Raw genomic sequence first — 16591 nt, 5'->3', positions numbered from 1 at the left:
AGAAAATCTTGGTCCACAATGGTTTGTTAAATAGAGTTATGCTTTATACATGACCTATACACTGTTACCAATGGTTTTATTTTATTAGTTATGTGTAAGTCTCCGAAATTTCTTGAACAAGGTTTGAATGCGCTCAATAATAAAATTCTGCAAATCCTTTCTCCCCCTGCCCCCACTCTAACTTAAATGTTTCCCACTTACTTACAAATAGCTTTTAAGGAACCCAAAGGTTCATTGCCGCCCTCACATAAGCCCGCCATCGGTCCCTATCCTGTGCAAGATTAATCCACTCTCTATCATCATATCCCATCTCCCTCAAATCCATTTTAATATTAGCCTCTCATCTACATCTCGGCCTCCCCAAATGTTTCCCACAGACTACAATATTTGTCACTATATAGTAAGAAAACTTACCCCAATAATATCCTTGAGCATATCACATCTGTGGAGTATTTGCAATCCTTGAAGAAACTGTTTCTGCTCAAGAGTTACTTTATCATTCTTCAAACAGTCTCGAAGATTTTTCAACACGTCTGTCTGTACACTTGTTACATTCTTCCTCAATTCTGATTTCAATTCAGCTCGTGGAGAAGAGGGTAATGATTTCTGTAATATCTTTAAAAACTCTGTTAAATTCTTAGGAAGGCCATCTAAGACCTCTGTGCTCCGCAAATCAAAGCCCAACTGAGAGGGGTGAAGCACACACATCACAACCAGATACCACAACTGCTGACTAAGCAAGGAAGTGGGCAGACATTGTGGTTCTTCGCTCTGCAAAATAATAGATACGAAATCCAGCAGACGCACTAAGACAGAGCACTTTACTCTGTCAAAACTTTCTGCTTCCCATGGAGTTGGTTCTCTCTCAGCATTTACGTCCATCAACCGGGTAACAGAACTTGCATTCTGCTGACTCACGTGATGTATGAAGTATACTGCAGCCTCAAACACACTGTATCAAGAAATCAGAACCATGAGATTTTATGCTTTTACAGCAGCTAAATTGTGGTGCACGTTTTGAGCATTTATACAGTGCCTTTACTATACTAACAAGCACTGCTTTTTTAAGTAATAAAAACTAAAAATAAATTTCATGAAATGCTAAAAAAAATTATGCAACAACATAGATTTCAGAATACCTTCCAAAAGTTGCAACATTTACACATTCTAAAGCAGTACTCTTAGCAAATAAATAAAAGTAAATGCTAATCAAAAAGTTAATAAATAGACAAATTTATACATATAATACTTTCAATAAAATATTGTCAAACACAAAAATTTTATGGAATGATTGCGCAAACACTCTGGCATGAAATACATTCCTACAAGAAGTACACTAGTTTCTTACTATATAAGGAAAACGGTATTTCTAGAGAGATTGAAACAAATTATTATAACACAGAATATATAGTACATAAATCTCGGAAAAATATGTAGGGCTCTTAGAAACAAAATTCAGAAAAATGAAAAAAGAGTGTAACAATTAAGTTTAAATTAAATGCACAATATGACCATTAAGTGGTATATCCCCAAAAATGTAACATTAAAAGTTCACCTCACTGCTGCATCCGCAATTTTCCTGACACCAGAAAGACAAAGAATCACGTTCTTTAATATCCAGCCATTAAATCTTAAACAACAACCTGATCACAGCAAAGCTCTATTATAATAGTAATATGAATGTGAAGAATAAACTTGCAGAAGAGAAACTGTGATATATTCACATCATAAAGAATTTCAGCAACATAAAAGAAATAATCTTAATTTATTCTTGTATTATTATTATCAGAGTTCAATTTTGATGAGGTTAAAAAATAGCGATAAATTTGGCCTGGGACTCTCTTATTCAGAGACAAGAGTCTCTTACGTGCTGTAAATCTGTAACACAGGACTCCCAACTTCAATTCTTGTCTCAAGGAAGCCATGTAAGGAATTTTAATGTCATTTTATTGAATTCATAAACTAAACAACTAAACTAGCATATACAACAACATGCCAAGGAAATTAATGTACACATTTATAACTACCATGGTGTTTTGAATATTTAACTACAAGTGACATAAAGTTGGTTCAATGTTTATGCAAACATTTTTGTCTAGAACGTTCTTTACTCGTTTTGGGTATATCATGAAACACATTGTATAAAAATAAATTCAGGTATATGTTTTGTTTATAAATGCATAATGTAATACTGAAAGTAACTGCATCACTTCATGATTCCAAACTATACCTGAATGGAAATGATTAAGACCTTACTGCAGGCTAGCATACCTTGCCTGACTTGCATCTCCCAGAAGTGCAGATGGTGTAACCAAACCTGTTCCGAAGAGCCATACATAGCAGTCAAGACTAGCGAGCAGCATTTGTAGCCACTGCACTACATGAGACAATGTTGCTCCACTCTTAATGTGAGTCAGAGTGGGAGTGACGGCTATCCCTGTCCTGCTTTCTTTACTTCCTTCACACACACTTATCAGTGCTTTCCAGGAATGAGTACTTGCATACGAGCTAACAAAATCAGTTCCAGATTTGAAGTCTGAAAAGGACGCAGAATAGTTGTCTATCATAACTATAATTCACTCTATCGACAGTTTGGAACAATTCTATCGTAACTACTACTATTGGAACTGCTAGGTACAATAGTATTGTTCTGAATCATCAATATATAAATGATATAGAGCAATGAGAAGTTTATGAAATCTTGTAAAATGTATTAGAATTAATTTATCTTTCACGTCAATTTGAAATATACTGTTAATACTGTATTAGTTTCATTTTTCTCTTGTTGACAGTACTGCAGTACACACACTTCCGCCCAACAAGAGCTAAAGAAAGAATGCACAGATAGTACAGTAATCTTATATCACGAAGAAACACAGATTAAAGCATTTTAAATTAATTGTTTCACATGTTTTAGATGTTGTCGGTCAATGTTTAGCTGTTAACCAATGAAGCTATTGTATTTGCCTTCCTGCAACCCAATATTTTCCAAACTATCTTTATTGGTGACAAAAGGCAATAACTGAGATGTAATGATGTTATTATGCAAGGTGTTTCTGAAGGAATAGTAAATATTTTAGGGGGTGTTAGTATGGACTATTCTGAATAAAGAAGTTCATATAAACATGTATTAAATTTTCAATGTTTATTGAGATAGATACAACTATTTGAATGTTACGCACAACAAGCATTAGAAGTGACAAGATGGGAAAACAAACGACTAAATGATTATATTTATTGCTTATTTGCATGGAATCAATACATTTCAACAGTTCAATGCACTTTTCTGATCTGTTGACTATATTATTTTACGTGGGCAGCACTATTCATAAAGCAAGCAACCCATTTGTCCCTTGCGTTTAATTTGTTTTTGTACACTTCGATTTTCATCCACCCTAATAGACAAAAATCAACAAGACTAAGATCTGAGGGTCCACACCTGTGGAGTAATGGTCAGCGCGTCTGGTCGTGAAACCAGATGGCCCGGGTTTGAATCCCGGTCAGGACAAGTTACCTGGTTGAGGTTTTTTCCGGGGTTTTCCCTCAACCCAATACGAGCAAATGCTGCGTAACTTTCGGCGCTGGACCCTGGACTCATTTCACCGGCATTATCACCTTCATTTCATTCACACGCTAAATAACCTTGATGTTGATACAGTGTCGTAAAATAACCCCCCCCCAAAAAAGATCTGGGGACTTTGGTGGCCAATGCATACGACCACTGTGGCCAATGCATCGTTGGGGAATGCGAAATTTAGATGATGTGTCATCTGACAGATAAAATGTACATGGGCTCCATCATGCTGGAAGAACACACCATCCTTGTAGGCAAGGGAACTACAAACAACTGTTTCTCTACACCCATTACGAACAGTGCTATCCACAGACGATCTCAGAAGAGCTACACATACTATTCCTTTGTATGTAGTCAACAGCATGCAGTCGTATGTGATTCCTTCATACCATTTGCAAGGTTTGTTATGCATAACATAAAAACAGCTGTATCTCCATGGAAAATTAAACACAAGCTTATATAACTTTTTTTACTCGCAATAATCCACAATACCACCACTAAAATACATACTAACGTATTCCTCCTGAATCATCCTGTATATTACAAGAACAGAATTTTGAAATGATTTACGTTCAATAGAACCATTTTTTTTTTAACACAAATTACCTACAAACTCCAGAATAGTGAAATTTCGGTAAAATAATATCCTTTCATATAGTATGCCTTAACAGTTAACTGTGTGAATGTGTCTTATTGCAACAAGAGCCACTGTAACAAAACTCATAGAATAGTAATAAAAATTCTGTGTTTACAATAATTTAAATATTGTTTGTATACATCTGAAGTCTGATTAGTGTAATATGTAGCTAATCGGGATGTACATAATGGAGCGGGAAAGAAACTGGTCACCCTACCTCATTAGTCATGTTAGTATCACTTGTGAGGTTCAGACCTGTCTTTGGACAGTTGACTAAACAACAACAATAATTCAAACTATCACTCTTCACTGTAACTTAAAATAAAATCTGAAAAATCAAATGAATAGTTACGGGTTTCGTTCCACATTTTAATACTTATACATTTAAAAATAGCTTGGATCTGTGGTCATACTTTGTGTAATACTATACCTATATTCAGACAACATAATCTGGACATTACTAAGAAAGAAAGCAGTCCTGGGAACAACAGAAATAAGCCAACACTGTAACTTTGTCGTCTACATCAATTTTATAATTTGAACTCACTTTTCTTTGCAAAACGGCACTGACTTTAAAAGGTCTTGGATATGAAAATGAACTGTGGAAAATTGAGATTCTAACTATGTTTTGCTCATTTCCGGTATTGCATGGGTTTATTTCTTTCTACAGAGTGCTATCTATACAAAAATAGAGCATGCACATTTCCAAAATGTTAAATTCCTCATTTTCTGCCACTTAAGAGAACAAACTGACATTTAAAAGAAAATTAATACAAATTCCAATGTCAATTAGATTCTCGCTGTTTAACAGATATGAATTAAAGTGACACGTGTAAACTGAAAGTGAACTGCTCCTACCTGGCAGCAGTGGAGCTAGCACATACACAAGTTCCATGCACTTGTGCCTGCATTCTGTCTGGACTGCTCCACATTTCAACAGTAACCAAGACACAGCATCTTTCAGAAGAATTCCTTCAAACTCTGGTGGTTTTCTCCGTTTTTTGTGCTCCTATAAATATCACATAATTATATTACAATTACAGGAGTGGAAATTCGAAGGGAGAAAATGTAAAAGTTATGCGCAATCTCGATTCCTTGTAACGGACTTCTGGAATATCTGCCACATTTCAATTCTAATTCTATTATAAACCTGTCTCACTGAAGGAACTTAAGAAATTTAGGTGGGAAAAAAGCTGAAAAGAGGATGCAACCTGTCAGAAAACATAAAAAGTACTGGTGTATGAAACACAGAATGTCACATTTGAACATAATTATGTTAGTCCATTTGAGGAAGTATTTCAGTGACAACAAAATGTCACCTCATGAAATATGCCCCTGAATGGACTCAACCCAGACCAGTGAAATAATATGTCACAGACTACCACTTCTCACTCAACCCTTTCGCTTAGCTTAGTGTTGAGACAGTAATATCAGCAGTGAAATAATTCTATTATCCAGTAACGTTTGAAGATTGTGTGTGCTGTGTAGAGATTATACTATGTGTGTGTGTGTGTGTCTAATGCCTACTTGCGTGATTCGGTTCTGCATATTGCCAATAGATAGCATTTTCAAGTTGCACACCACTTCGGCAAGCCACACTATGCATGTGTAGTATCTGTGGATAGTTATGTCGTGTATTAGGGTGAGTGTATGTGTAAATGTTCGTGTAAGTGTAGTGTAGGGAATGGGTGAGGATGAGAAGATGAGGAAGGGAGAAGGGATGCAGTGCAACTGCTGGTTTCATGAACAAGCATATATGTTGATTATGTTTATCGATAGCAGCAGCATTATTATTATTATTATTATTATTATTATTATTATTATTATTATTATTATTAATTTTCATCGTTATATATTTCACTTTATTAAGGTTGCCATTATTAATAACTCTAATTCGCAAACTTTGATTCATGGATGATACAACAGAAGTTCTAGACTGGCCAAGAAGAGTCAGTTGTGTCTTTCCATCTTACAACAGGCCATAATTGTCTAGCACAGTGGTTCCCAAAGAGGGGGTCATGTAAAGAGCTGAGAAGGGTCGCGAAATCATTTACAAAATAAAACGAACTCTTTATTATAGCTGGCGCCAGCATTTTTGGCGTGTGTCCTAGATATATAGTGCCCAGTTTGTGAGCATGTTGCTAGTGCAGCTGAGAATGGTACCACTTCCTATACACATCACATCAGCCATTTGCCAAACACAGTTGTCTGACTGACTGCGGCAAATGTAAAACACTCGAACTTAACGTTTCCATTACTTTTTCACATGCCAAAAACGGTGACGCAAACTGTAACATAAATTTAAATTGCATTTAGAAACATTAACACGGTTGAACATAAAAATAAAAAAAAATGTTTAGTAATTAGTTATTAAGTAAAAAATAATTAAAGCAATAAATTTTTGACAAAATAACTTCTCAAATCTGAACACTTTATTCACAATATGTTATTACTTTCAATTTTTCACTTTTATTTTGATAGCAATAATAGACTAGAAACTTATTTTACATAAAGACGAATTTGCAAATACAGTGGAACTCCACAAATAGACACAGCAGTGGTCCGTGTGCAAGACGAGGTATGAACTCTGTCTTTCTATGGAGTACTATGGACATTGGTAAACATAGGGGCTCTACAATGTTTTTTATGGTGAGCGGACTGAAACATAAATAATTAATGTACATAATTTTAAATAATATATTGTAGTATATGCAAAATATATAACAAAACAACTTCGTGATTAAGTATAATATATGTGATACATTTGAAACATAAAACAAACTTCTGGAGGAAAAACTCTCTAAATGTATCTACATATAGGGCTTTCATTTCAAAACTTCCCACTCTAAATAACTAGTTTTTGAAATTGAATTCAATAAAACACGTAAATTTAGATATTGAGGGGCAAGTCTTAAACCAGACTTAATTGCACTTTATATTTCACCTCCCACTCCCACTTTTAAATTTCAAATGACACCCCTATATTTTTTCAGCCGTTCAGAACAAAAGTGGTGTAAGTCAAAATTGGGTAATGAGGTTTAAAGCAAAAAATTCTGCAAAATACAGCGCAAAGTAGCAATTAATATGGACTTCTTGCTATCCACTGACTATTAATAGTTTCAAATAAATTTAATATTAATTGCTACTTTGCGCTGTAGTTTACAGAATGTTTACTTTAACCCTTATTACCCATTTTTGACTTACACCACTTCTGCTCTGAACGGCTCAAAATATGAAAGAGCATTCAATTGTTTATACATCTCATTCATTTGTTTTTGCAGCTTTTCTATCGTCGCCTGGCAACCTGGATTATTGTTAGTGTTGGTTAGAGCTGAAGAGAATAAAGCTACAAAAAGTTATTGAACATTTCATGCAATAGTTGTATTTGTGTACTAAGTTATTTTAAAATGGTGTATATCCTTCAAGAGAGAACATAAATCATCCTTATTGATTAAATTTAGGAAATTACACAAAATCAGCTGTGTTTTCATTCTACAATCAACTGATAATAACGTTTCTTATAATCACTACAGAATGCCTTGTATTTAGATGAATTTTATTTTATCCCATGTACTGTTCTGATCGAAATGTCAAATTCTTGAGCGATGTCTCTGATTGATTCACCTTTTTAAAAACGTTCCAATATTTGTAATTTCTGCTCCAACATAAGTACACATCTTCTGTTCCCTGCTATGCTGCCAACATGTACGAGTATCTGCACACTACTGCACTGGTTCAACTGGTTAGCCCTGTGCAGCGCGGGACAGGGTGTGTTGACTTACCTTGTATCGTGAAGTATACGAGAGTGAGCATCTATATGTGGAGTTGCACTGTACTACAAAAAATGTAAGTACTTCTTTTATAAGCTAGACTTATGCTTGCATTTTTTTTATCCAAAACTGCTCTAAGTTTTGCGAAAAAAAAAAATTGTTTCAACATTTATCAGTTCATATTAGGGCATTCGATAAGTAATGGCAACAATGCTGTAAATCAGTGCTCCTAGCAGTGACCATTGAAATCTTGTACTACATAATAGAGCAGCAATTGTTTCATAAATTTGCAATATTAAAAGTCTCGAAGTTGTAAATATAATGGCTGTTTCTGATTTGTAGTAAAGAAAACAGCCCTAAAGATACGAACAAAGGTGCTTCATAAAAATCCAAGTTGCAAGAGAAAAACATGCAATTCAGTAATTTGATATACAATGTTATTTTCAGATAAGTCCTTGTATTACATGAATAATTATTCGTTTTTTCTTTCGTTATTTGATAAGTGTAGATGGATTAAAAAGTTAATTATTCATGTAATGCAATTCAGTGCTTTAGGGCATTACAAGAAGCCTGTGGGAGAGAAGTCCTACCATACTGAACTATTGCAAGTTGGGTGGAAGCGAAGCATTTGCTTTCAATCAAGAGTTGACACCCTAAGAGTTTTAGATTGATCAGTGAGAGATATATCCAGAAATGCTGCTGCAGATGAAGTCTGCTGTCTTCCAAGAATTTGGCAACGTAATGTTGACATGGCAGAAGACTATATTTGAAGTATGTAATGTCAAAAGCAACCTAAATAAATTTAGTGTGAAACAGTAACTATGTTGCCATTATTTTTCAGATTCCCTAGTACATACTTCAGCAAGTCTTTATTATTTTTTAAAATTACAGCCAGTTGAACGCAACTGTGTAAAAACCAGTGCTGTCATGGTAATTTTTCTCTTGGCCATACGCCCCACCCCTTATTTTTTCCCCTTGAAATATATTTCACTCCCCTCTCTCTATCTCTCTGACTGTCATTTAATGATTTTTTTAATATTACAGAAGAAGTAAAGAAATTGTTTTGCTTTACATTTTAATTGTAAAACAAGCTTGATTTAAAGAATACACCATGTAGTTCCATAGTAGATGCATACTTGTCTCGATAAATCTTGGAGTGTGTATTTCCAGCAATTCTTGTTTTTCAATCATTATTTTATACTACTAGGTTCAAAAAGTTCCCGGAATTTTACTACCATTTTTCGTATTAATAAATAACAAGGGATATTATACATTTGTTTTGTTGGTAACATTCATGATGTCATTTCCTTAAAGTTTGTTGATAATGACGATTGTTGGTTTTGAGTTGTAGGCAATTGTTTATCATAGTGTTTTGTTTGTTCGTCGCATTTTGTAATTATGTCCACAGAGCAACGTACAAACATCAAGTTCTGTGTTTTGTTACACAAAACTCCTGCAGAGACATTAAGATTGTTGGAAGAAGCATATGGCGAAGCAGCAATGAAAAAAACTCAAGTGTATGCCTGGCATAAACGTTTTTCTGGTGGCCGCGATAGCATCAAAGATGACCGACCAACAACTGCAACAAATGAAGCAATCGCTCAGAGTGTGCGTAATGTTGTGAGGGACGACCGACGTAAAACCATTAAAAAAGAGATAGCAGCAGAGGTCGGAATATAAGTCGGAAGTGTACACAATGTTCTTCACAAGCGTCTCAACATGCATTACGTGTCTCAGAAGTTAGTTCCGAAAATGTTGTCGGCAGAAGAGAAAGAAACAAGAATGACTCTTGCTGGGGACATGATCAGTATGGCTGATGAAGATGGTGATTTCTTAAACAAAATTATTGCTGGTGACGAAACTTGGTGCTACTTGTGCGACCCAGTCCCTAAACGACAGTCATCTGAGTGGAAATCGAAAACATCTCCACGGAAGCAAAAATTTCCTAGGGACACTTCCAAAGGCAAAGTTATGTTGGAAGTTTTCTTCGACTGTCAGGGTCTCATCCACCATGAGTTCATTCCAGAAGGTCGTACTGTAACGAAAGAATTGTACGTAGAAATCCTCCGTCGCCTCCGAGACGCAGTGAGAAGGAAACGTCCAGAAAAGTGGGTAGAAAACAACTGGTTCCTTATGCATCACAATGCACCTGCTCATCGCGCAGTTATTGTAAAGAATTTTTTTGCCAGGCACAACATAACTGCTTTGGATCACCCACCATACTCTCCTGATCTCTCACCACCTGATTACTTTCTGTTTCCCCGTCTGAAAAGTCATCTGAAAGGACGGAGATTCAATGCTGAAGAGGTTATCGCAAACGCGACGAGAGCACTAAGACGGGTTTCACGAAATGGCTTCCAGGCCTGCTTCCAGGAACTCTACACGCGTTGGCAAAAGTGTGTTGTTGCGGAAGGCAACTATTTTGAAGGGAATGCTGTAGAATAGCGTTTAAGGTACATTGTTTCTATGATACTAGCAAATTCCGGGAACTTTTTGAACCTAGTAGTATAATTCTGAATTCCAGCAGTGCAGAGGTAGACAATTTTTGTTTATGAATATCAAACAACTACATTGGAAAAAGCAAGAGATGATCTAAGATATGTACAGATCTCCACGTACAAAACTTAGGTATCCATATGCCATATGGCTCCGTACAGACAAAATTTTTTTTTCCCCCATACGGTTAATTAAAAAAATTGTAGGTTCGCATATGATGTATGGCCCCGTATGGCCACTATGACAGCACTGGTAAAAACGGATTCATCATCCATTTGTGACTGTCGTAATTGTTTTCTGTTTTTCCAGAAAATATAGTAGAACTCCTTTTTAACGAATTTCTGAGGGTTCTGAGGAATTACATTTTGTTTCTTTAAATAGGGGTTTTCCTTGAAAGGAGATTTACCGATAATTAAAATGGGAAGGAAAAGCTAACATACCTAGTACTAACATGTGTGTTATATAACATTATAATCATTTAATTAGGCCTACAATTATTATTTACAATAAATTTCATTATAATATTTTCTAACTCCTCAAATGGTGAGGCACAAATGTTTTTTGGTTTGGTTGAACCCAAACCACACTGAAACTTGGCATTGAAAATTTCTTCTTTCTTCTTCTTTATTCGCTATAATGAAGTAGCTGGCAAACCATGCCTTTTTGCCATATGCGATAGTGTTATTTGAGGATTAACCTCAACATCACTTATTATTTTCACTTTTTGTCCTATAGTTAATTACCTTCCATTTAGTTGCCATTATAATGATGCATAAACTAACAAAAAAAAAAAAAAAAAAAAAAAAAAAAAAAAAAAAAAAAAAAAACCTGGAAACAGGATCCATATAACTTGCGAGAACAAAGCAAGCAAAACGACCACTCTGTGAAAGCAATGCAAAGCAAGACCATATAGAACTAAATATAGAACTAAAAATATGAATTCTCTGCATTCATCTGACCCTAAATGTAAAACCAATGCAGCTTTTATTCATAGCATCAGTCAAGGTTCTAGACTATTAAACAAATTTTATTCTAATACTATTTTAACCACTAATACTCTCCAAATTAATAAAAAAAATTAAAAAAAATTGTATTGGATTTATAGTTTGGGTTTAAAGATATTTAACACTTTTTAATCTGTAATTTATTCACCCTAAATTTTATTTTTGTTTGTATTGAAATCCCCTCCTGAGCACGAGTCTTACTGATTCAGAGTGGGCTAGTTTATATTATATTGTATTAACTTGTATTCATTTGAAACTTACTAGCAATTAAATAAATAAATAAATATGATGATAAAGAATAACGCTGCTATATGACTATTGATGAGATACACTATTGAATATGCCAGTACTGGTGATTAATGAAAGTAGAATCGATATTTCAGGCTTCTTTATCACAAAATCCACTGAAAAGTATTCCTTGAAAGCGGAATTTTCCTTAAATTGGGTTTCTTTAAAGGCAGGAATTAATTACATTATTCTTATGGTAATATGGCTGGGACTTATAAGATTATTTCTTAAAAAACGGGAAAGTTAAAATGGGGTTTTATTGTACTCAAAAAGCAGTTGTTTAAAATTGTCCAAACTTATAGCATGTCCACAAAAACAAACTCAGTATTTGTCATCTATAATGAACACCAAACAAAATACCTCTCATTTCTCATGAAAAACAAAAACTTAATAGACTACAGTGGACTATAATGGACTTGATGTTGACAGCAAACAGCTGGATACATTAAGAAAATTGATTGATTGATTGGATTGATTGATTAATACATGGAATAAACCAAGTTTCTGTTTGTCAAGTGATGTCGACCAGAAATCAAGTTTCCTTATAAATCTGTCGATTTTATCTCTGGCTGTTATTGTGTTACTGCCTTGGCCTTGTAAACTACTATTCAAAGTGTTTAAGTGTTCAAAAATTACTAAATATCAGCAAGGCAGGCTAGTCTAAGAAGTCGAAGATAGTAGCAAAATAGGTTTGCATATTCCGATTTATCATCTTGCAGGTACCAGTACATTAGAAGCTCGGTAGTATCTACTAGTTTTGAGTAAAGTTATCATTGTTTTCGATTTTATAGGGATTTGTATATTTCGAATGGGATAAATTACTGCTATGGTAGTAAGGGGTCGCAAACAAATGTCTTGTCCAAAAGTGGGTTGCACCTTCTAAAAGTTTGGGAACCACTGGTCTAGCAAAACAACTGCATTGAATAAGAATCCAGATTGACCCATTCTGTATGCTCTGCGACTCATACAAGATGGACAGGAAACATATCGCATGCTGCATGGCTTTAACCCTTTCTGGTCGGATTTAAATGTCTTGGTCACTGTGCGTCTGGTCCATTTAAATGACGCTCACCAGTGCAAATTGAACTACTATTTTACACTGCTTGATTTTCTTTTGTAACTTTCGTAAAAGTGAAGAATCTTTGATATATGGGGTTAAAATATTATATGAAAGGTTCACGCATTCGTCTCACTGAATATTAACTGTCTACTATAATTCGTTTTCGACTGTACGGGCTTGCCTTTATGAATGTGAAGCCATGTGCTTGGTCGCTTCGTCAGATAATAAACTCAAGGCTAATGAAAGTAATATGAACTTAGAGATGTGAAGAGCCTTTTAGGTCGAGATATGCGACATGTAAACACCCAAAGTCATAATCTTTGGTTTATATTTCGCTGTCATTATAAGACAACACTTCCTTCTGAGCTGGCAGTGGTCAAGTTCGAAGATCTATATTTAGCACTGTAATAGTAAGATAACTGTGAAAGATAAACACATGAGATCTGTAGCCATAGAGAAGACGTGGTAAGAGAATGAATATATACGAATGTCAGTGGCGGATTGTTAGAAGAACATAATTCATAAAATGTAATACATTACTGGAACTTTCGTGCCAATATATATTGGCGTATTTTTTCTACACGTATCTTTGCTAGATATTCTACATGCACATTTCAAATAAATATAAGAACTAATACATACCTATCGATACTTCTTCTCTGTATGGTAAAGGGCGAAACACTTGTTGGGGTGAAGTCCTGGCTTCCTCTCACATGTATCACAATAAAACGACGTTTCTTTCCTGCCACCTTTTACTTTTCTGTTCGAACAAACTGCACAGTCCTTCGTAACTTTCCTTTCGTGTGCCCGGATCAAGTGTAATTTTCCATTGAGACAATCTTCTCTATCACCGGTACTTGGTCTCCCACGTTTTCGAGACATTTTGTTTCTCACATTCCCCACCAATCCTTCGATGATCTTCTTACGAAACTCCAGGTGAGACAAAGCAGGAAGATTTTTTGAGTTTTGATTCAAATTGTATAGGTGGAAACTGTTTACAAGGGAAATCTCCAGAATCCAGAAGTATAATTTTCGCCACCATTTCAAACTTTTCTTCAGAAAACCGTAGCTTGAACAGTAGTGGTCTGCTCTATCGACTCCTGCCATTTTTGAAGTGTAGTCTATAACAGCAACAGGTTTCTGAAAAACCTCTACTTCCTTCGCAGTTTTTCTCGAGACTTCTCTTGTGTCTGGATTATGCCATGTACTTAGAATGGTAACAACTCGCTTGTCTTTCCACGATAATGTCAGATATTTGTCTTCCTTCCTGTAGGCTACTACTTCATGTTTCTTTATTTTCAGTGCTTTCTTCTTCATTTGTTTCGGCAAGCCTTTCCTATTCTGCATTATTGTACCAGTCAAATGAACGTTTGCTTGTAACAGTTCCCGAGCAAGAACCAAGTTTGTGTAAAACCTGTCTGTGTATAGATGGTATCCTTTCTCATTCGTCACACTCTGTACTTTGTTTATAAGTTGAAGAACTATTCTGCTGGTGAATGTCAGTTCTGGATGAATCAAACTTTTTGTAGTTACTGATCCATAATAAGGAATCAAACCACAAACATAACCATTTGTCGAATCAGCAATTACATAAATTCGAAGACCCCATTTTGTTGGTTTCTGTGGGTTGTACATCTTGAATACTACACGTCCTTTGAAATTTACAGTAGACTCATCCACACATACATATTGCGATGGACTGTAAAATTCCAAAAATGTTGATTCAACGTAATCTACAACGTTTTTCACTTTACTTGTTCGGGACTGCATTTGTCTGTCTGGAGTTCCATCTCGAGGAGGGGGAGAGACATGAAGACCCCAATATATTTGCAGAAATCGCTTTCTTGAAAATATGTCTTTGTAGAACCGCGAACTGTCTAACCATTGTTCCGAGAAAAAGTCTTTGATAGTACTCTTCATACGTCTTCCCATATTCAGTATTACTCCATGAAAAGCCATTAGCTCTTCAGCGGTGACATCTCCCCAACCGTTCCAAATTGAATGTTTTCGCAAAGGTGTGACTTTTTGTATTTTTTGTCTAACGTACCTGTTGGTTTCGGTAGCTATTTCTTGAAACAGTGTCTGGCTAAAAAATAGCAAAAAAAATAAAAATGGTGAATCAGGCTTTCGTCCAGTCTGGGGAGGTTTATAAGCTGCTGTTCCACGAAACGGTATATGATGAAAGTCATTGTCATTAGCACCCCAATGATCCCAACCATCATTGTCAACATTGTCTATTTTATCATCACCATCATCTTCAACATCACTTGAACTGGACTGATTGTCATCAGAATCGTCACTGTCACTTGAAATGGCTTCACTTACTTGAGAATCAGAGTCATTGTCTTCAATTAGTTCAATGTCTGAATCACCACTAAAAGTTTCCCAATCCCCATGCAAGTCTTCATGTATCTCATCGTCGCCCAAAGCCTTCCGTTTTTTTTTCACTATGTGTTTAGTTTTCTTGACAACACTTCTGCTCGTAGACGCCATTGTGATAACAAGAACGATAAAACATTCGCAGCCACTTCTAAAATGTATTTTAGAGCACAGGAAACAATTCTAATTCACACGAAAATAACACCACCGCACAGATCGTAATCTCAATAACATACTGACGCAACATGCATTCCTTGCTCCGAGTTCGGAGTGTTTATAAACATTGTAGGAAACGTGGTGGACTCAGTCCGGCGCAGGACTGCAGCTGACATATTTTAGTGGCGGACTGACGCCGACATAGGAGCGGTAATGGTTAAGATTATCCAGTGAATGTGACCGATACTGGGAAGTAAGAGGTCATAGGGTTTAATGGCAACTATGCTGCTGCTGCTACCGCCATCAGTACAACCCGCCACAGTGGTGGTAGTGATCATGATGATGATGATGATGATGATGACATAATATTAACAGACAAATTTGAGTGCTATTAATCAGTCATTCCAGAGACAAAAAGGTAGTAAGTGTGCTATGTTAACATCCTGATGTCCACACCTGTGGAGTAACGGTTAGCGCGTCTGGCCGCGAAACCAAATGGCCCGGGTTCGATTCCCGGTAGGGGCAAGTTACCTGGTTGAGGTTTTTTTCCGGGTTTTCCCTCAACCCAATATGAACAAATGCTGGGTAAATTTCGGTGCTGGACCCTAGACTCATTTCACCGGCATTATCACCTTCATATCATTCAGACGCTAAATAACCAAAGATGTTGATCAAATAACCTACTAAAATAAAAAATTAAAAATAAAAAACATCCTGATGCACACCAACATCTGACAATTTGTCATGATAAAAATTACAGGTGTAATATTTCAATGTAAAAGTGTTGTTACATTCAAATAAGTACTGTTTACCTTATTGAAGAGGCTGGCCTTTTCTTTGAGCACTCTTTCAATGTGCTGCAATGCTGTAACTACTTGCTCCTGGCTGCCTGGAATAGAGTCTGTCTCTTCTGCGAGAGACAAGTTTACAACCATGTGATACAAGAGTTCCAGCCAGAACTGATTTACTATCGACTCTTCCTCTCGTAACACTTTATAAACACTATTCAGTACCAAAGCCGCACCTGTAAACCAAATAAAATATCACAGCCAAATAAAATGAATACAAAGGTCTTTTTTTGTCATAGTGATTGGATGGCTCCTGTACCTATGCTTATTGAACGTTTTTTCCAATTGCCACCCTCAGTTTTCTTTCAATTATAAAAAAATTCAAAACTACCACTGGTTGAAAGACAGTAAGAATGATATCCGATTGATGAGAATTTTG

The 16591-nt window shown here is 35.8% G+C and overlaps 1 protein-coding gene across 5 annotated transcripts in view; it reads right to left on the bottom strand.

Moving 5' to 3' along the window:
* Positions 1–16591, bottom strand: part of LOC138700127 (DNA-dependent protein kinase catalytic subunit-like) — a 240742-nt gene that overhangs the window by 89345 nt on the left and 134806 nt on the right. For all 5 annotated transcript variants that reach the window (XM_069826504.1, XM_069826490.1, XM_069826469.1 and 2 more), the window contains 4 exons: positions 16177–16388; positions 5070–5220; positions 2272–2536; positions 415–952 (listed from right to left, as the gene is read on the bottom strand). In XM_069826504.1, coding sequence (XP_069682605.1) covers positions 415–952; positions 2272–2536; positions 5070–5220; positions 16177–16388 — 1166 coding nt within the window. The remainder of the gene's footprint in view (positions 1–414; positions 953–2271; positions 2537–5069; positions 5221–16176; positions 16389–16591) is intronic.

Source organism: Periplaneta americana, chromosome 1 (genome assembly GCF_040183065.1).
Source record: "Periplaneta americana isolate PAMFEO1 chromosome 1, P.americana_PAMFEO1_priV1, whole genome shotgun sequence".
In the NCBI taxonomy this organism is placed as follows: Eukaryota; Metazoa; Arthropoda; class Insecta; order Blattodea; family Blattidae; genus Periplaneta; species Periplaneta americana.
Note: the sequence above shows the minus strand (reverse complement) of the source record. Positions and strands in the feature narration are given on the sequence as shown.